The sequence below is a fragment of the Panthera pardus genome, unplaced genomic scaffold, assembly GCF_024362965.1.
Source record: "Panthera pardus isolate Hobbes unplaced genomic scaffold, ASM2436296v1 HiC_scaffold_16, whole genome shotgun sequence".
Lineage (NCBI taxonomy): Eukaryota > Metazoa > Chordata > Mammalia > Carnivora > Felidae > Panthera > Panthera pardus.
Window position 1 is genome coordinate 131,942,211 of NW_026526721.1, and position 21,041 is coordinate 131,963,251.

General features: G+C 35.2%; 1 protein-coding gene across 9 annotated transcripts in view; it reads right to left on the reverse strand.

Annotated features, from left to right (window-relative positions):
* ANKRD28 (ankyrin repeat domain 28) overlaps nucleotides 1-21,041 on the reverse strand; it is a 197,312-nt gene that overhangs the window by 26,016 nt on the left and 150,255 nt on the right. For all 9 annotated transcript variants that reach the window (XM_019435873.2, XM_019435897.2, XM_019435841.2 and 6 more), the window contains 9 exons: nucleotides 17,863-17,941; nucleotides 16,831-16,945; nucleotides 15,506-15,588; nucleotides 13,832-13,895; nucleotides 12,311-12,379; nucleotides 10,010-10,150; nucleotides 3,558-3,669; nucleotides 2,509-2,535; nucleotides 2,014-2,088 (listed from right to left, as the gene is read on the reverse strand). In XM_019435873.2, coding sequence (XP_019291418.1) covers nucleotides 2,014-2,088; nucleotides 2,509-2,535; nucleotides 3,558-3,669; nucleotides 10,010-10,150; nucleotides 12,311-12,379; nucleotides 13,832-13,895; nucleotides 15,506-15,588; nucleotides 16,831-16,945; nucleotides 17,863-17,941 — 765 coding nt within the window. The remainder of the gene's footprint in view (nucleotides 1-2,013; nucleotides 2,089-2,508; nucleotides 2,536-3,557; nucleotides 3,670-10,009; nucleotides 10,151-12,310; nucleotides 12,380-13,831; nucleotides 13,896-15,505; nucleotides 15,589-16,830; nucleotides 16,946-17,862; nucleotides 17,942-21,041) is intronic.

The window sequence follows — 21,041 nt, forward strand, 5'->3', positions numbered from 1 at the left end:
AGACACAATAAGGATGACAAGAAGCCATGACGAGTTGCCAGAGAGCCTCCCGTCAGGATGTCCTTGTATAGGACTGAGACAACGAATTTGTATACACAGTATGTACAAAGATAAGAACCGAGACCAGTTTCCTTAAGCCTCAAGCTGGTGTGTTTTCACAGCATTAAGGTGTCTTGGATGGGGTGAGTTTGGAAGGGTAAAAAAGCACTTCGAGTCATTTCTGAAAACCTCCTAGGAACAGATATATAATGTGAAAGTGGTGATATAATCACAGTTCACTGAGCCTAATTTACTAAATTTTAACAAAATTGGTTCCATTTCAGCTTAAAACCACTATTTAGCATAGCCATGTTCATATTTTGTACCACTATTCATAATAGCCATGGAGTAAAAACCTAGCAACCGCCCCCACCCCAAAACAAAAAACCTATAGTTTCTGAGGTAACGTATTCATAAACTTGGCAAAATGCTTAGTGTGGCACCTAGTAGATGGGAAGGGACAGTGCTAGTGTAAGAATGGTGGTGACGGAGCAGGAAGAACTGCCTTGCCATCTGCTCAGACTGCATCTCTCGCCACCAACAGTAAAATGGCTGTTTTCTCCACGCTGGCTTTGCCCTTTCACAGGACTTATTTACTGGGCACGTCTGGGAGAGTACATAGTATTTCCAAAGATCCACAGGGCAAGGAAGCAAGAAGCTGCAGCATGCCTCCCTAGTTATTTAGGAAATGGCAGGAAGTACTAGTGGGGAAAAGGGCAAGAAAATTCAATGAACGTGTGTTGGTGTTACGAAATACGCAAGGAGAATATTATAAAAAATAATAGCATATATAAGAAGAAACAATTAAATGGATCACTGAACTTGTAGTGATCCATTAACTTAAGTATACACCCTCCTTATAAGCATTTTACTATATTTAAAACCAGAAGTCTCCCAAAAAGCTGGTGACTATATCGGAGTCTCCTGACTCTTAGTCTCTTTCTCACCCCCAACAACTGTTAATGTGCTCTGTTCCAAAAATAGACTCTTCTTGTAGCACAAAAAGAACTAGACTGGGCCCTGCTTGAAATTTCCTAAAGTAATTCATTTCCACATTTGATTTAAAGAATTGTTACACTTCGCTAACCTTCTCCTCTTAGGGACTAATCATTAAGAGGAAAAATCCAGAGGTTTCTTTTTTTTATAAGTTTATTTATTTTTGAGGGGGGGGGCACAGAGAGGGAGACAGAGAATCCCAAGCAGGCTCTGCACTGTCATCATGGAGCCAGACACAGCGCTCGATCTCATGAACTGCGAGACAACGACCTGAGCCAAAACCAAGAGTGGACACTTAACTGACTGAACCACCCAGGTGTCCCAAATCCTATAGCATGAGTAACTGAAGGACCAGTGAGCACACACTTAGTGCTCCAAGATCAAAAAGTAAGCAAAAAGTTGTAGAAATACCACAGAAAATACAGTTCTGTTTAGCAAGTTAGAAGCCATTCCTTTAGGGCAGTGTTTTTTTAAATTCACATCATAGGTATATTCTCTCCCTTATTTTTTTTTTTTTTTTAATTTTTTTAACGTTTATTAATTTTTGAGACAGAGACAGAGCATGAACAGGGGAGGGGCAGAGAGAGAGGGAGACACAGAATCTGAAACAGGCTCCAGGCTCTGAGCTGTCAGCACAGAGCCTGATGCGGGGCTCGAACTCATGGACCGTGAGATAATGACCTGAGCCGAAGTCGGCCGCTCAACCGACCAAGCCACCCAGGCGCCCCTATTCTCTCCCTTAGAGTAGAGTAGGCCTTTGCGGGAAATCCAAAGACCACAATTTTTTTTTTTTTTTTTTTTTTTTTTTAATAAAACAAAACATAACAAAGTGCACTCAAGAAGTCTCTGAATTAAAAAAAAATTCTTAAGTTTTAATTTCATGATCATCATACATGGGTACTAGTTTGAGTCAAACAAACATATATGAGATATTTTCAGTAAACCAGCCATCAAGTTGGCTGTGAAGGTAGTACTCACAGCCAAATGTAAAGGGCTTATTGTCGCTCTATTGTCTGAATCACTCAGCATGTCTGTCCCCGAGGTTTCCATTAACTGGGAAGGAAAAGCGTTTGAAATGTCAGAAATGGTACTTTTGGATATATTCTAGCAGTTATTCCTGCTCCCTCTCCCCCAAGTTTAAATCAATTTTAGAGTAAAAATTGACACTTGAACCATTGTATTTTAAAATCTTAGTCCATTATATTATGAAAAACTCCACTCAGCAACCTTACACAATAGATCATCATGCATGTGTGGTAAGTACCACAGAATAAGAACTCTGAGGGAGGGCTATAAACTAGCTTGAGGGAAATGCTATTTACTCACCACCAAGTAAGAACCCCTTCCCATCCCCTGCACATATGATTTCTGTCACTATGTTTGTTCTTAGGAATGTGTAAGACAGGCTTCAGCTCTAGTGAGAGCAAAGAAATAATACTCTGAATAGTAAAGGGGATATTCATTATTACTTACAACATCTAAAGGAGTTTCGTTTGCAATCTGAAATAAAATTTAAAATAAGAATATTTAGCTTAGGAAGTATTCATATATATTAGAGATAAATGTTAACTACAGGTCTATTTATACAAGGCTTCTGTTAAATTCTATTCTGAACTTGTGCTTCCTTTGTCTCCCAAGATTGAGTCTTTTAAATAAACAAGTGTATAACAGACCACAAATCTACATTCATGGGTCTAAGATATTAGTCTACAAGATACATAGTAACCTAAGATAATACCTGTTATTTCTGATAGCAGGTTTTAAGTGCTATATTGAATATGTCAACCTGCTTTTTCAATCTTTAATACTCACTCTCTTTGAGGGGAAGCAAAGTTTAATACAATTTATAAGGTAAATCTAAATAAAGAAACCTTTAACTTGAAGCATTTGTTACACACTTGAGAATCTTTTAACTTGTCTTTGATTTGGCAAAATGGAGTGAATGGTGCATATATTCAAGGATGAGACCATAACTGAAATAAAAAGTTCCTTTGCAGTATTGTCTCCCCTACCAGGAGAGGCTGTAAAAAGAACGGGCTTTTCAGAACTCTAAATATGTGGGAAAAAAGGCCTCCTCTCACAGAAGACATGGTTACAGTTCTTTAGAAATTTCTAGAAAACATTTATTTAAAGGAAGAGAAATGCTACACCAATGTGATGTGGTAATATAAGGGAAGGACAATAAGTAGCCCTCTCCAGAGATCTAATTTTCTCCTTCCCCTTTTTTTTTTTTTTTAAAGTATGAAACTTATTGTCAAATTGGTTTCCATACAACACCCAGTGCTCATCCCAACAGGTGCCCTCCTCAATGCCCATCACCCACTTCCCCTTCTCTTTCTTTTTGAAAGGGAAAAGGGAACGCAAGATACTGAGGCAAGCAAGTATGAATTTAAGAGGTATATAGGTTCTAAAAATATTAAAAAGTGATAGAGTTTGTATCTTGATTCATTTATTCTCATTTTCATTATGTTATTAGAATATAAAATCACATTAGCCCTTCCACAAGAATTCAGGAATCTTACCAGCTGAAGACATAGACGGTGACCATAAGCAGCTGAATAATGAACTGCATTGTATCCTTGCTTGTCACGGATCCCTGGATTTGCATCATTTCTTAATAAGTATTCCAGGCACCTATATATAGTAATAACACATTCAAAATTCTAAATCTTGCATTTTACCAAGGATTAAAACAGCCTGCAACCAAAAACTATTTTTTTACAATTACAATTTCTTACAATTCTTTTCTTGAGTAATGTAAAAATCATAAATATATCTACACTACATAAATTTATCTTTAAATGACATTGACTGTAACTATCGTAAGAATACAAGCAAGATGTTCCTAAGAATGAAGAAAATTCATTCAGAGTGTGTATCTCCAGAGTCTGTCAATAAGCTCAGTGTACCTGCGGGCTGTCTTTTACACAGTCACTATGTATGGCACCACCTATTCCACTCAAACAATATCTGACAGGATTAAACTTAGTGGTGGTGAACATCCAATGTTGGCAATATTACTGCTGACGTATCTGGAACACACAGTGAGTGTAAGATCTCATTAGGAAGCTGAAGAAAGGATATAAAAAAAAAATCTCAGGAAAACAAGGTCAGATTTCAATGATCTCGAATCAGAGGACTGAGAAGGGTGTTCTCAGTAGAAAGTGGTATGGTGGTAACAAGAAAGACCTTCCCATGGTAGATTTACTTCATTTCTGTGCTATTAAAACATGAGAAAAATAATTTTCAAAGGCATCATATGGTTCATGACTTGTTACAATTTTATTACATGTTATTGTTACTGCAGCAACAAAGAGCACTGAATTAGAAATGAAAAGATCTGTCCATAGAACTTGTTATATACTAGTGATCTTGAACAAATCAAATAGAAATTTCAACTTTATGGTGAAATGGCCTCTGTTTATTCATTTGACAGATGGGGGGGAGGGCAGAAATCCAACTAAGGAAGCTAAACTCCATTCAGGCTCAAATTCCAAGTTCATAATTATTCATTGATAATTTGTCTAATATTGCAATATTGACTGTAATATTAACTAAATATTAATACAACTACTGGGGGAAAATTTATAGTCAAATATTCCTTGTTAAAAATTGAAGTTTCCTTAAGGAGTGCACTTGTCATGATGAACAATGGGTAATGTATGGAATAGTTTAATCACTAAATTGTACACCTGAAACTAATTTAACACTGTATGTTAAATATACACAAAAAATTAAAAAAAAAAACCTATGAAAAAATTCGAGTTTCCAAAAGCATACTGAAGTTACACAAAAACAAAACTCTAAAGCAACGTAATTGGTCTTTCAGTAACTATATCATACATACACATAACTATCATCTATATCTTATCTATATTATCTATTATCTACCCAGGCTATTCTTTTCAATGCCAACCCTTATTTCTTTAACACTGAATTGCTTAAAATCCTTTCAATCCCCTAGGAATTACTTGCAGAATCTATATTTATTATACTATCCTCAATGGTAGCAAATGTCTATGCTTTTAAGTGGGATTTTTATATTTATGTACAGCTAAAATTATTGGTCAAACATGGTGAACTGGGTATCATTGTGATTAAAACAAACAAACAAACAAACAAACAAACAAACTCAATCTGACTCTAAGGTAAGAAGACTGGTATTTTTTGGTATTCATAAATTAGCTCTGAGGAGCCAGTACAAATTGTTCTAGGCAGGGCATAAACTGTATCCAGTTTTCCTAGGTATCCAACTCAGAGGTCAATGCTCACTGGAATGCATAAAAGATCTGCAGGGCTGGAGGACAGTCTCACTGCTTTGCAGGCACAAACATTTCACACAAGGGCATATCTATCTTTAATCAAGTTCTCTAGGTGAGAGAGAGAGAGAGAGAGAGAGAGAGAGAGAGCGAGAGAGCAGAAATAGTTCTCCCGAGACCTGAGTACCAGGAAGATTCTATCCGTGGAACAAACTATTTTAAGATAACTTGCTGATATATGAGTACTGAAAAAAAGATTTATTTAAGGAAGGCAAAACAAGTAGGTAAGTTCATGTTTACTTTCTGAAGTAGGAAAGCACATCTCAAGGCATTATCCATAGTGACTAGTCCAAATATACAGCATTAGTGCAGTGTTGGTGGTATAGCGGTGAGCGTAGCTGCCTTCCAAGCAGTGAATGGTTTCAAATAATTTAAGTGTTACAGATGCAGTAGGTAGTTCTTATCATATTATTTATTATTTTTTACATTCACATTATTCAGATAATTGGTCTCCTGTAACAAAACAAAGGCTAACAGTTGATTCAAAATGATAAAATTCCTTCTACTGGCATGTCTTTTAGATTTTGCTAAGCAATATAAAATTTCTTAACTACTTTGTGAGATGAGCATTACCTTTAACAACTGGAAAAATTACTGTGGCTCACGAAAATCAAATCATTTGTTCCAAATCTTTTGGCTAGCATATGGCAAAGCAAGGACTAGACCTTAGGTTTTCTTTTTATCCAGTGCTCCTTTCATGCTACCAAATGCCTTAGCACAGGAATTAATGAATTAGAGTGATACTTTAACCTGGGTACTTACAAAATACTGAACCACAAATTATGTGATCTCGAATATCTGGACCTCACATTTAATTTGCAAATAAAATGGAGGGGAGAAAGTCTAATTTTCCTTTTTCTGAAATTGTAAGTTAGCACACACACTGATTTTATACAAGTCAAAAAAATTAAGATGAATATTCTCTTTAATCTCTCTTTCCCCTAACATAAGCTGTATGCAAAACCTGGAGCAATATTCATGGTGAAACAGCTAAGTAATAAACTGTTCTTACTGTTGCATATTTTGTTTCCTTCATTTAATATGTTAGACAAATTAAGTATCATTCCAGTTAAGCACATAATTTAAACCAGAGTACATTTCGAACTATTTAAATTTCACCTACTCTTCCCCTACCACCCATGAGTCCCATGGCTGGTCAGAGCTCTTGGTAAGACCCACTCAGCCCGGGGCAGGGAATGTGGCATTGTTACCAGAGGCCCTCCTTCCTCTATTTTCTCCCATTATGGTGTATAATAGTGTCTGTTCTTATCAAAGAAGAAAAAAGAAAAAGATATCAAGCATAGTTTAAAAAACACAGCTCATCTTTACAGGAAGATTAGAGGTACTGTTCTAGGCATTCAGATACCCTACACCTTATTTGGCCATTTGAGTTAGGTCAGACTATTTCCCCCATTTCACAGACAAAATGGGTAGAGAGATGTAAAGTAACTTGCCCCGAGTCTCACAACAGGTAGCAGAGCCACTATCAAACCCAATGTTGTCTTACATACATTTTCAAAATGAGTTACACAAGCCTGCTGAATATAAAGTCATGTACAAAAGCTAAATGTATTTCCTCTGTACCACAACAAAAGGAAATTTAAAGATAGGTTTATTTTGGCAATAAAAGTATTAAGTACTTGGGAAGAAATCTAAAGATTATAAAGCTTCTACACAAAGAACTGTATGATGCCATTTATATAAAGTTCAAAACAATGATATTAGAAGTCAAAATACACCATTTTTGTGAAAAATGCCAACTATCACCTTAAAAGTGGATCTCAGTGAAATATATATACTCATAAAAACATTTATATACAATTACATGAACACAGAAAAGGCTAAGGAAAGGCACATACCAAGGCTTTAACTTTGATTAGACTATGATGGACATGAAATGATCTACATACACACACAGAAATATTCAGGTTAATAGTGGTTATCTCAGGAGAACAGGCATGAAGAGGATTTCTTCTTTATGTATAATCAGAAACCACCCCCCCCCAATCTTTTCCTTCTCTTATACATACCACATGGGTATGGAGGAGATCCTTAACCATCTTGCTCAAAGACAGCCCTATTTCTCTTCAACTGGCAAAGAGAATTTTACTTATTAATATTTAGTACATTAAATTAATATTTAGTACATGTTTCTTGTGACAGCAACTATGTATTTGAGTCATGACTGTCTATAAAGAATGCAGACACTAGGACAATGGGGGTGACTAAAAGAATGAGTAGAATGAGTCAAGAAAGATTTTACGTATTTTTCTAATATTTATTGAAACTGAAGACAGAGGGACATTAAGGCAGAGGAGAGTTATAAATACTTATATCGCTCTTGGATAGCAGAAAACCAACGTCAGGTATCAAAAATTCCAAAATATAAATAACTTTCCCTGGGGGTGCTGATAGGAAATTAGTAAGTCATCATCAAAAAAACAAAGCAACACTTATTACTGAATAATAGTAATATGAAACTATGGGATTTTGTGTTTTCTTTAAGAAAATATTTCATACTTGCTTTGCCAGAATTATATATGAAATCATGCCAAATTCTCTTATTATTCGACCTATACCTGGGAATTAAATGAGCACAACTTAGAAAAATAAATCTTTAATGCTACTATTTAAGCCTCCAAAACAATCACTTATTGAAAGGATGCCTCTGGTATCCTAAAATGGTTACTGTGGCTTATAGCTTCCACAAAGTTCTCAGGGAACAAATCACTGAGTCAATAAATGATGGCATTAAACAGGATCTCTGGGATTCTGATTCTTTAAGGAAACAGAGGCTCTAAGAAACAGTGCTAGATTCTTTTATACCCATGATCTCAGTTTTCCCCACAATTCTAAGAAGTACATTTCTTTCTAATCTTACAGATAAAGAAGATTTTGCTTGGCAATTACTTGCTCAGGCTCAAAGAGGTAAAATATAGAAACTCCAAGATTTAGACTGGGTCTTTTGGACCCCAAAGCTCATGTTCTTTCTATACATTAGGCTGCTTGGTGTAGACACTGAGAATTAAACGTTTAAGCAATAAGTATTAGTAGCTATGGCTCTAAACCATTTATATGGCATGAGAAAACTAATGATTTAATTCACTTTAGTAGTAGTACACCTCTAAAGAAACAGTACATTGGCTTAAAATAAAACCACAAATCCTAAACAGTATGGGCTGAACACTGTTGCTCTTTTGATTTTTGTGCAAGAAGTAACATTTAATGTAATTTTCTAAGGGCAGGAGAACTTTGGGTAATCTCAATGTGCATGTGTGTGTGTTTATGTGTGTGACCTCTCAGTGGAATTTATGTAGATTCTGCTGAGCAACACCCAATAACCAGTCTGTGGGAGCAATGGTAAAGGATTATTGGTAGTGATATAGTCATTTTAGGCATAACCTATTTCAAGAAAATCTATAAATCGAATCCTGAAAGTATAAAATTTATAAATCAGAGGATGATCTATTTTATCCAAATTTACCAAAATACTTTCTTATTTACAAAGTCTTTACCATAGATTTTCTTTCTTTGAAGAGGCACTACCTAAAAACATAGTCAAATAATTTAACTTCTCCCAAAATCTATCTGTACCTAACTATTCTGGGTATATATGAAATTGTACAAAGCTATATATTGTTGTAAACAAAAAGTACATTTTACTAGTGCTTTCAAGATTAGAGTTTTAGCTATAAACCAACATAACAAAGTGCTACTGATAGAAATGGCTTTGATATCAGTTATAAAATTTATAACAAATTAACATTTGTGAATAATACCATCAAATTATGCTTTTTATTTTGAGGGTAAAAAGCAAATAGTAAAAACCAAAGAAATAGTTCTATGTTAAATAAGACTTCCTTGACATATATTTTATAAAATCCTTCACTAAGAATCACTATTTATTTTTTCTTAAGGTTATTTTTGCTCTTAACTGACCCAGACACATGGAGAATACCACAGACTGAAGATCACGGTCTCCAAGGAGGTTATTTTTTTCCAAGAAGGCAATATATATAAGGTACTATAAACAGTTCTGATCAACTTTAGCTGAACATTAATTATAAAAATAATTTACACATCTCTCAATCCTTTGTTCTTATTCAGTCATTCTTGGCCAATATTTAGTTAGCCTATTATCTCATTTACTTATTTAAGTAATATTTAGCAACAACTACATGTCAGATTCTGCGTTTGGTTACTCCCTTATTGGATACCAATTTATAAGGGTCTCTTACAAATATAAACTCTCTACCTCTGACGGATACTGGTATTCCAATCTCTGCCCCATCTTCTGTTGGCATTGGCCATCTCTCTTCTCCTTCCCTTTCCCTACGATAAACTCAAGGCTGCTGCCTCTGAGAAGTCAGAGGGAAAAAACACGGAGGTGATATTGAGATGTGCTTTTGGCAGAGAGGACGACAAGAGGCCTTTATCTTTCTTCTACCAGACCAGTCAATAAGGCAGGTTGCTGAGTAGAAATAGGTAGTAAACTATGATTTAGGAATAATTATGAAACCAATTTATTTCCCACACCAGAGACTAAAAAAAAGTACAAAAAGAAAATATAAAATTGCATAAAAAACCAACAGCCATCCACATGGAAGATGCTGGTTTATAGAAACAATCCTTCATTCTCACCACATGATACTTACTTGCCATCTGTGTCTGATGTAGCTGCATAGTGCAGGGGTGTGCATCCTCTTTCATCAAGGTCATTCACACTTGCTCCTGATCCCACAAGAGCAAACAGGCACTGGTAATTGCAGTTGGCAGCAGCATAGTGAAGTGGAGATCTTTTGTGCCCAAGTTAATATCAGAAAAATAAAAGCCAGGGACATATACCAGTAAACAAGAGCTTACTCTTACTTGACCCAGTTACAAATAATGTATTTATAGTGAGCCTGAGATTGATTTCTGCCATATACTAAGTCTTTTGGAAGGCTGGACAGAAAGCCAGCTGAAGAAAGTAAGATGGCAGAGAACCTCTAAGAATAGGGAATAAAACAGAAACACAGTTAAATTATTTCATGGTCCCCACAGTAACAATTCTAGTCTTTTGAGTATATCACAGATACCTTCATATTCTGCTCAGAAACTTCAAAACTTTCATTTTAACAAGGCTTTTCTTATACTAATAAAATGTTTTGCAGTACAGAGGTAGAAGAAACGTCTACTCCTGTCTCAGTAGAAGAATAAAGAGAAACATAGAAGCATTTAAAAGAATGCCCAGTTGTAAAGTATACAGTAAAGGTGCACAGTAATAACAGGATTCTTAAGCAAAAAATGCATATTGTTCACTATTCAGAAGAGCTAGAGTACTGTTTTTAATTTCTAAAGAATGAATATTTATTTGTAGCCATTTTCATCTCAGTTACTGAAATGCAACAGAATGTTACTAAAGTTAGGAGTCCCTAGTCTTTGGATTACAACTCTATGATGATCCCATGACTTTTCACTTTAAAAAAAAAAAAAAAAAAAAAAAAGGAGGGGGGGGAGGAGGAGAGAAAAAAAAAAAAAACAAAAAAACAAAAACAAAGTGAAGGTAAATACAGTCCAGAGTCTTCATGGTATAATCTCTTCTAAAACATTTACTGAGTGAGATGACAGTAAAACATTATTTTACTTTATTGGATAACAATATACTGTAGTAATCGCATTTTAAGAAATACAGTTAACCCTGAATTACTTTCAAGCTTCTAAACTCAGAATATGCTTCCGAGGCCCTCTCTGCATCTGTAGTAAAAAACTCTTCAAGTACTACAAATTAACTAATACAAGATGGATTACAGTACAATTATAAAAGCAAATTGGCTGTAAAAATATTGCATTGCAAAGCCAAAGTGATTTTTGATTTTGCAGGTCATTAGTTCTTTCTATTAGTAAGCCTATGAGAGCAGTCTATTCCTCAAAGTAATTATGGAGTCAAGTAGTTTTTTTTTTTCTTCTGTGCATTTCTGATTCCCTACCATACATAATTCTGTTTACTTCTGTACTGGCCCATCACATGCACTGACATACATCCACACATTTCCTTCTGACACACACTCTTTCTTGTCATGTACTTTGATATAATTCTCAAGACACACAACCTTTTTTGCACTGCCACTTTTATTTTTTAAAGTAGGCTTCATGCCCAGCACAGAGCCCCACATGGGGCTCGAACTCAACCCTGAGATCAAGACCTGAACTGTGAGATTAAGAGTTGGATACTTAACTGGCTGAGCCACCCAGGCACCCCTCCACTTCTGTTTTTTAAACCAATGTGAACTGCCTTCCATCATTTCCTGTATGGCTTTAGCACATGCTGTATCAACTCCTACTCGAAATAACTTCGCAGGTCGTGGTGGATATAAGTACTGCTACCATGAATGCTAGTCACAAAGAGGCCTGGGGCTACACAGTGAGAATAAGGATTAGCTAAAAAGACTACAAAGAGACTGTCACTTCACAGGTGCTTTCCTACCAGTCATATGAAGGGGTATGTGTGGATGTGTTGTTATGTGTGTATGTTTACACGGGAGAACAAAAATTTCATATATATTTATAACCTATTTCCCCATAGGGGAAATGACCATGAAATGACTTATGGGGAAGGAGAAATGTATTACTGAGTTCTGGGTCTTATGAGTTTCTTGAAGGAACTCAGGCACCATGGGGGTTTACATTTTCATGGTATAAATATGGGAGGAGGAGGAATGATACCAAGATATACAGAGGTGCTCATAAGGTAGACCTGGTAGCCTGGGGCTGTGGCAGGGGCCCAAGTGGAAGACGACTGTGGGTAAAAATGAGTATTTAGAAGTTACTGACTTATTTGGGCTTCTCAATCGTGATCACAATGCAAATGATACTGAACGGTTCAGTTAATTCTCAGAAGCCAGTTAGAAGGTCATGCTACTCATTAAGTAAATAACATTAATTACGTTCTATAGAGGAACTATATCACACCGTACCTCCCAAATTTGTCCTTTTTGTTGAAGTCTGCACCAGTATTCAGCAGAAGGTTTAGGCACTCCAAATTCCTAGATGGGAAAATACAGTTATAAGACTTAATTGTCAATAATTTTAAAATGAAATTGGTAGGTTTAAATAAGTATCAAAGCATGCTTTCATTCAAGTGAAGGTAAAGTGAATAACATGATTTATATTTTATAAAAATTAAAACATTAAAATTCACCTCATCTAGAATTTTTAAAAGTTAGGTACACACATATTGATCGGCACGTTGATAGGAAATAACAAATGAATCACGTTTAACCGCTATTTAAAAGAAAGTTCACATTTGTAGTTTTCCTGAGAGTTTTTAGGAACCTTTAAAACAAACTTCAAACAACATGCTTTTAATGGAATGGTTTAAATTTAAGTGGTTTTTAATACCAAAATAAATGAAAATGGGCAAAAAAAAAAAATTAAACCTGATAACACAGATAACATTCCAAGATGCTTTCCTTATTTTCTCCTATACTATAATTGCTTAGATGTTTCCTTAGTTAAAATTACAGGGGAGTACATGTGTGGATATTTCTATAATTTCATTTTCAAAAACCAGAACATCAACTTACTACATTACAATAAAAACTGTGACTGCCAAGTGATCAGATACTCATGTTTTCTTTTGTCCCTCTCTGTGGAGGCAAGTAACACGGAAGCTAGCTTTTAACTGGAAGGTTCTTTGGTGACCTTGGAAGAACAAGAGGACCCAGTCATAATAGTTCACAATCCATCTCTGGAACTGAGACTGACCTAGTGGCAGTCTTGGTTCAGCACACTTGTCATCTGAAACCACTGGGAATTATTAAGGAATTATTATCAGGAATAAAATTCTTATAAATGATGTTTTTGATAAATCATCATGAATTAAATGGCTTATTATAGATTTAGGATCTAAACGATCAGAAACATTAGATTAGCAGCATGCTTCAGAGACCAAGAGTTTTAACTGAAGCTTGTTTATTCAAACCAACAGCCTGTTTTCCCGTAGGAGTAGTATTTAAAACTTTGTCCAAAATCTTTCAATCTCAAATTTTCTTCTTCCTATATATTAGCGCTGAGTAGAGGTAAGACATAAACAAACCATCAACACTTTTTTCCCTAAAATTATGACCAAAAAGCCCCAAATACTTTCCCAAAGAACACTAATATTACTCAAAACATCTCTAAATGTTTTGCTGGCTCTCATTTGAAGACATATATTCTTTTCACTTATCCAGAAATAATTTTTCTCTGATAGAAAGCAATAGTTCCTTTTACAGTTTCGCTCTATCTCTCCCAATCACAATTTATGACTCAGGTGGAAGATTGAAAAAAAAGCATTTTCTACTATCCTGGACTTTTCTTCTCCCAAACCACTCTTATTACAGTTTGTTTTCTATTTTGAGGCAGCTCAGAACTAATAAAGAGAAACAAAGAGAAGAGAAAAAACTGGCACAACCAACTACCTTCTTCTTTAAAAAGTAAAAATTTTGTTAACATACCCTCCAGCTGCAGCTGCATGTAGACAGGTCCTGCCAAAATCATCTGGGGTATCTATGTCAAATCCTGTAAAAATGGATATATCTTATATAGTATCATAGATATGTTACTTCATACTAAAGTTCTAAGTCAAGAAATGTCAAGTGTCACATACACCACAATCTCAAACAAAACTGAATTACAAACAGGCACAAAATTATTGAAAATAGCTTAATAATGTCTAATACTACCAAAATATGCCTCTAGAGGACTGGGAGTTTTAGGACAAGTGCTGGCATACTTGTTTAAAAGCCATAGGATACAATGCTTAGTTGGTTGAGCGTCCAATACTTGATTTAGGCTCAGGTCATGATCTCATAGCTCATGATATTGAGCCTCACGTCAGGCTCTGTGCTGACAGCGTAGAGCCTGCTTGGGATTCTCTCTGTCTCAAAATAAATAAACACTAAAAAAAAGCGCCACAGGATACAATGGAATATTATTCAACAATAAAACAACAACAACAACAACAACAACAAAGTACTGACACATGTTATAATATGGATGATCCTTGAGAACATTTGGCTAAGTAACAGAAAAGACCACATCTTGGGTGACCATTTCTATGAACTATCCAGAACAGGCAAATTTATAGAGACGGAATGTAATGATTGCTTAGGGAGAGGCAGGAGGAAATGGGGACTGACTGCTAACAAGAGGATGAGAATGTTCTAAACCCGACTCTAGTGATGGTCACACATCTCTGCGACTATACCAACAAACACTGAACTATATACTTTAAATGGGTGAAATGTATGTTATGTGAACTATCTCTTAGTACAGTTGTTTTTAAAAGAAGCCATAGGTGCTCTGCTATCTGTGGACTATTTCTAACACTGAGGAGAAATTTTAGACTTCTCTTTCATAGATAAATGGGTTTGTGAATACTTGTGGAAATACACAAACTTTTAAAGACTTAAAGTAGAATTAACTTAAAAAATTACTAAGAAAAAAGAAGTGTTGTCTCACACAAAATGTTAATTTTCACTGAAACTTTCCCGTAATTCTTTCGGTAATCGTGAGTATTAACATACAAAATATGTTCAACTTCAACACTCTGAGAAACAGACTATCCTTTAAAATCAATGAAATCATATATATTCAGTAATTCTATGCATTTAATAAGGATCATAGTTTTGTAATGTTTATAGAAAGCTATAGACCCTGTTTTGTTTCAAACGGACTATGATTATGGTATTTTAACACAGTAATTAGATATGGTATAAATATTTCACAAACCTGGGAGACATTATAGAATGGCTATCAGCTCCTAAAAAAGGAGCATGCAAATGAAGATACTGTTTCTAGGCATAAAGGGACAATACAAGAAAACTACCATCCAACGAACAGAAACTGCTCTAGAAATATTCTACAACCCATTCCCCCACTAACAGAAAGAAGGAAATCCCTGAAAGATAAAACCTTTCCCAGATGTGAAGAGAAAATTGAATGTTAAAATTAAAGAACCCAACATCTTCTAAGAGGACTTAATAAATGATTCACATTTGGACATATCTATAAGTAATTTTGGGAAAGCAGGATAAAGAGATTAAATTTTGGGGGATTTTGTGGAGACACACACACAAAAAAAAAAAAAAAAAAAAAAAGGAGAATCAGTCTGTAATGGTTCCACTTACCAGAAGAAAGAAGTTTCCTGCAGCAATCTGAAAAACCACTTAAAGCTGCCAAATGGAGGGGGAACATTCCATGTATGCCACGCCTAAAATAAGTAGGACAGTAACCTCAATACAAGAATAATATAATCATTTAAATAAGTGACAAAGAAACTAGCTACAGTGAAAAGATAATGAGTCCACACTTTTACACTTTGAAGAGCAATGTGGCAAAAGGCTAAAGGTGACTGCAGCTTATTTATTATCTAGCAATTTTCCTCCAGGAGTAGGGTATTTCAACCAGGGCATTATTGTCCTGATGAACTTTGTTGGATGTGGGGGGGTGGGGGGTGGGGTGGCGGCTATCCTGTGCGTGCAGGATGTTCAGCAGTGCCCCTGGGCTCTACCCACACCAGATGCCAGTAACATCCTTCTACCAAATTATGACAACCAAAAATGTCTCTGGACATTGGCCTAGGGTGTGAAATTCAATCCCCCTGCCTCACTCTTATTGAGAATCATTACCACAACACAAAATGTTCAAGAAGTTTCACTGTAGTAATTGTTGTAGCAATAAAAAATAGGAAGCAACTTATGTTTGCAAATAAGTCGAATGAATAAACTGTGAATTCTTTATAAATAATTACATTTTATAAAATGAATGAACTAGAGGTATTTGTAGAAATGTGAGGAAAAAGCCTGAATTTTATCAAAAAAGTTGCAAAAAGTGTACAGTGGCATCACAGTTACAAAAAGTTTACAAGGAGGTTTAAAACATGTTAACGAATATATATAAATGTAATAAAATGTAATAAAAATATAAAGGCACACAAAGGAATGATAAACATCAACTTCAGTAGGATATTTACTTTTGCAGAACATGCAAGAGAATCCATCTTTCTAACAACATCTTTTATAGAAACTTTTATAAAACAGACAAAGCGAGCTGTTCCCACCAAATGAGGGGGCAAAAGACCTACAGGTAGTAGTATTTGGATGAAAAGGAAAAGCATTCAGCATATAAACATTTTTAGGTCTTTCATTTACATTTAGATTACAAATAATTAGATCAAAACAATGAAGAGCTCTAACCAAAACTGCTTATTATTCATAATCTAGAATGAACTGGGGTAAAAAACATAAAAATACACTATGCTGCCTTACCAAATGAAATCATACTAAACATCTATTCTAGCATATCATCAACACAAAGGGGAAAAAGCTCAAGCAATGAATACCATATTGGGCACAAAATCCACACTTCTACTTGAAATATCTAGAAAACTACAATTCACTGCCATCTGTGTTTCCCAGTCATCACAGCTATCGACGCTGTGTTAAGTACTTACTTTGCAGTGTCAGCACCACTTGTAATAAGAGTGTTGATTAGCAGCTCATGGCCGTACCTTGCTGCTATGTGCAAAGGGGTGTTTCCATTCTTATCCTCACAGTCGATTACAGCTCCTGCAATAAATAGCATACCATCAGATAGTGGACTAATATTAAGTCGCATCTGTTACGTGGAAAGTAACATAAAACACTATTCAAGCATAAACTAATGAATATAGAGATCTAACTAGAGTTCATTCATAGGACATTTATTGGGCCAGGCACTGCAGTTATAGATCTTACACTTAAAACAATTTTGTAAACTAAGCATACGTTTTTAACATTTTACAATGACAAAAGGGTTCTGGGGTCCAGTAAGTTTGGAAACCACTGTATTAAAACAAAAGTAAACATATTTCTTTAGAGCAAGACGTCAGAGCTTTAATGTGCAAACTTCATGTGTCATCAAGATTGCAAGCAATGCTTCAGGAATTATTTGATCATGAAACTACTACTTTTTCTTTGCAGAACCGTAACAGCTATTATTTTGAGAACTACTAACAGTTGCTTGGAACACGGCTTGGCAAACACTAAAGTAATGTACCGAAGAGTTTTTATTTAAAGGTTTAGCTTGGCTAGTGCTACTTCAAATGCAAAAGAATATAAATTCAGAAAATAAATGAAAATCCTAAAAATAGTTCAAAACATTCAAAGGGGGAAAAAAGATACATGCAACAGAGTTTTGTTAACGTGTAATACAAACTGCGATGGAAAGGCAAAGTCTTCTATTCAGCAATGCTTCAAAAAAGCCCACACTAACTGCTGGAGAAATTATATTTATAATTCAGGGGAAACAAAATGAAAACAAATGAAAAACAAATTGTGAAAGATACATATACATGGCATTTTGTACTCTTCATTATTTGATTTTCATAAGATCTGAAATCAAATAGTAAAAATATATAGACTGTTATAACAATTCCACAATACCATTCATTTTGTGGATGTTTTTACTACATTTAAGAAAAAAAACAAACAGAAATACTTTTTACCACTCTGGATAATGGTTTGTGATCTGGAGAATCTACCGTGGAGGGCAGTCATGTGCAGTGGGGTTTTCCCATCCTTGCTCTGAAATAATCAAATAAAAGAGATTTAAAATTATTACATCTGTCATATGTAATCCTTAGTTTTATTCTGAATGTCCTCTCACATCTTTATTTTGTAAAACTATTACTCAAACATTAAGTTTAGTTCAAGCTTATGGAGGCAGAACAGTTCAAGCTGTTCAAAATTAGGCACTTTTAATTAATTAATTAATTTTTAAACATTTATTAAAAAAAATTTTTTTTAATGTTTATTTATTTTTGAGATAGAGACAGAGCATGAACAGGGGAGGGTCAGAGAGAGAGGGAGATACAGAATCCAAGGCAGGCTCCAGGCTCTGAGCTGTCAGCACAGAGCCTGATGCAGGGCTTGAACTCATGGATGGTGAGATCATGACCTGAGCCGAAGCTGGACGCTTAACCGACTGAGCCACCCAGGTGCCCCTAAACATTTATTTTTGAGAGAGAGCATGTGCACATGAGCGAGCACGTGCAACATGGGGGAGGGGCAGAGATGGGGACAGAAGATCTGAAGTGGGCTCTGCACCAACAGAGAGAGACCAACGTGGGGCTTGAACTCCTGAACCATGAAATCATGACCTGAGCCAAAGTCAGATGCTCAACTGAGCCATCTAGATGCCCCAAGAATTTTTTTTTAAGTACAGATATTATAAAGCACAAATATACAAAAAACCCTCAATACCGACCATTTATAAAAAGCTATGCATGGTAGATATGGTATAATCTTAATATCTTTCCTATTTCATAGGTGGGTAAACTGAAGCACAAGGATGTTAAATGATTCAACCAAGGTCACATAATCAGTAGTGGTACAGCTAGGATGTTTCCCACATTTCAAAAATTCACATTGCTACAATTCTTTCATTCTAAGAAATGCTAAATCCCTCCTCAACAAAGAAAAAAATGAATATCTGAATTAACTCCACCACTATAATTCATTTAGAATACTTTATTAATTTGGTCATAATTATTGATAATAAATAGCTTTTTTCTCAAATGACTTAAATTAATCAGACTGGCTGTGCATGTATGTATTTAATATTCAAGTTCTGAAATTCGAAAGGACTTTGTCAAAACATGCAATATGACTGTTACAAAGGAAAGAAAATATTTTGCAATTCCTAATCCCTCAGCAATACTCAGCATACTTTCTGTGTGCGTATGTATGTTTATATATATATAAATATTTTTTTTTTTTTTCTTCCAAACTGAAATGTGGCAAGTGTCCTAAGGTTACACTAAAATTGTATAATGCAGATCTCCTTAAGAAATGCTCCTGTCATAATGGAGTGTTAGACGAACTTCATAATTACTTATATATATTTGATTCCATAATTTTATATTAATTTTTTCAAGCAAACAAGCCATCCAATTGGCAATTTATCTCAAAGAACTTTCAAACCTTTGCAGGCAGTGTGTGCACAGGAGGGAAAACAAAACAAAACAAGCAAGCAAACAAGGTAGGCTCTGGAGTCACAATGACCTGTGCTGAATCCCAGTTCTCCAATTACCACAGCAAGATTTAGGAGAAACTGCCTACCGTCTTGAGCCCCCACTTCTCGACTGACAGTGGACACAAATTACCTCTACCTCATAGGTCTGTGGTACAGAATAAATAGAATAATCTTTGTAAAACACCCATATAACATACCAGTGTCTGTTATGTTTGGTGTTTTTATCAATGTACCAGTTGTTATTCTTTCAACCAGAAAAGAACAAAACAAAAAGTACAAAAGCATTTTAATAAAGGGATTCTAGTTTGTAGTATCTTTTCAAAATGTTCCCTATATAACATATCTTGATTTTTTTAAAGTTTCTTTACTTTGAGAGAGAGACAGAGTGCGCGAGCAGGGGAGGGACAGAGAGAGAGGGAGAGAGTGAATCCCAAGCAGGCTCCGTGCTGTCAGCACAAGCTTGATGCAGAGCTTGATCTTACAACTGGGAGGATTAGGACCTGAGCCAAAATCAAGAGTTAGATGCTTAACTAAGCCACCTAAGCACCCCAACATACCTTAATTTTGTAATGTTAATTTTTACCTATAGACAGACATGTTTTAACAAAAGAAAAAAACAAAGTAAAAAAAAAAACAACAAACTAAACTGTAATATATATTTTGAATGCATAAAATGATGAACTTTGAAATATAGCTAACATTTACATAAATAGTAAGCACTATGTTCCAGGCAGTTTTATTTTTATTTATTTTTAATCTTTATTTATTTTTGAGAGTGAGAGCAGGAAAGGGACAGAGAGAGAGGGAGACACAGAATCTGAAACAGGCTCCAGGCTCTGAGCTGTCAGCACAGAGCCCGTTGTGGGGCTCAAACTCACAAAGCATGAGATCATGACCTGAGCCTAAGTCCAGCGCTTAACCAACTGAGCCATCCAGACGCCCCTGTTTCAGGCAGTTTTAAAATATTTCATATACATTAGTCATTTACTTCTCAAAACCCTATGAGTTACATACTACTGACCTGATTTTATAGGCCATGGGGTTAAGAAATGTAACAAGGTCTCATAGCTAGTATGCAGTCCTTTACTATATACTATAAGGCTATAAGTAGCACTGGATTAACATTTTTACTTTCTGTATACTTACTGATTATAAAAAGTATTCCAAATATACTAAAAAAAAAAATTCAGATTACCAACTGAAAAGTCCACCATAAGCCATGTTAGGAAGGGGGAGGGCACATTTATTTCCCTCTGAATTGGGGAGACAATGGGTAAATTTCTTTTTTAAGTCACCTTAACTAATTTGAGAATCAAATTAGGAGTTTTAAACAAAAAATAAAGATCTACCAACATTCTAAGAGTTGGTTTCACAGGTGACCATAAACAGCAACAACAATAAGTAAGCCACACATACTACTTCCTAGATTTAAGTTTTAAATAAAATATTTGGGTATTTTATCTGACCAATATTTATTCTTAAGAATAAGGTTAAGTGGGAAGATACACATTTCAGTGATACAATCAACACAGTAGGGCTCATGTAAAGCAAGGTAAAAAAACCCGACCTATATTGCCTTTTAAACTCCATTCACTTTATGCAGTACTTTGAAAGACAGCCGATTTAAAAACTTATAAATGAATAACTGAA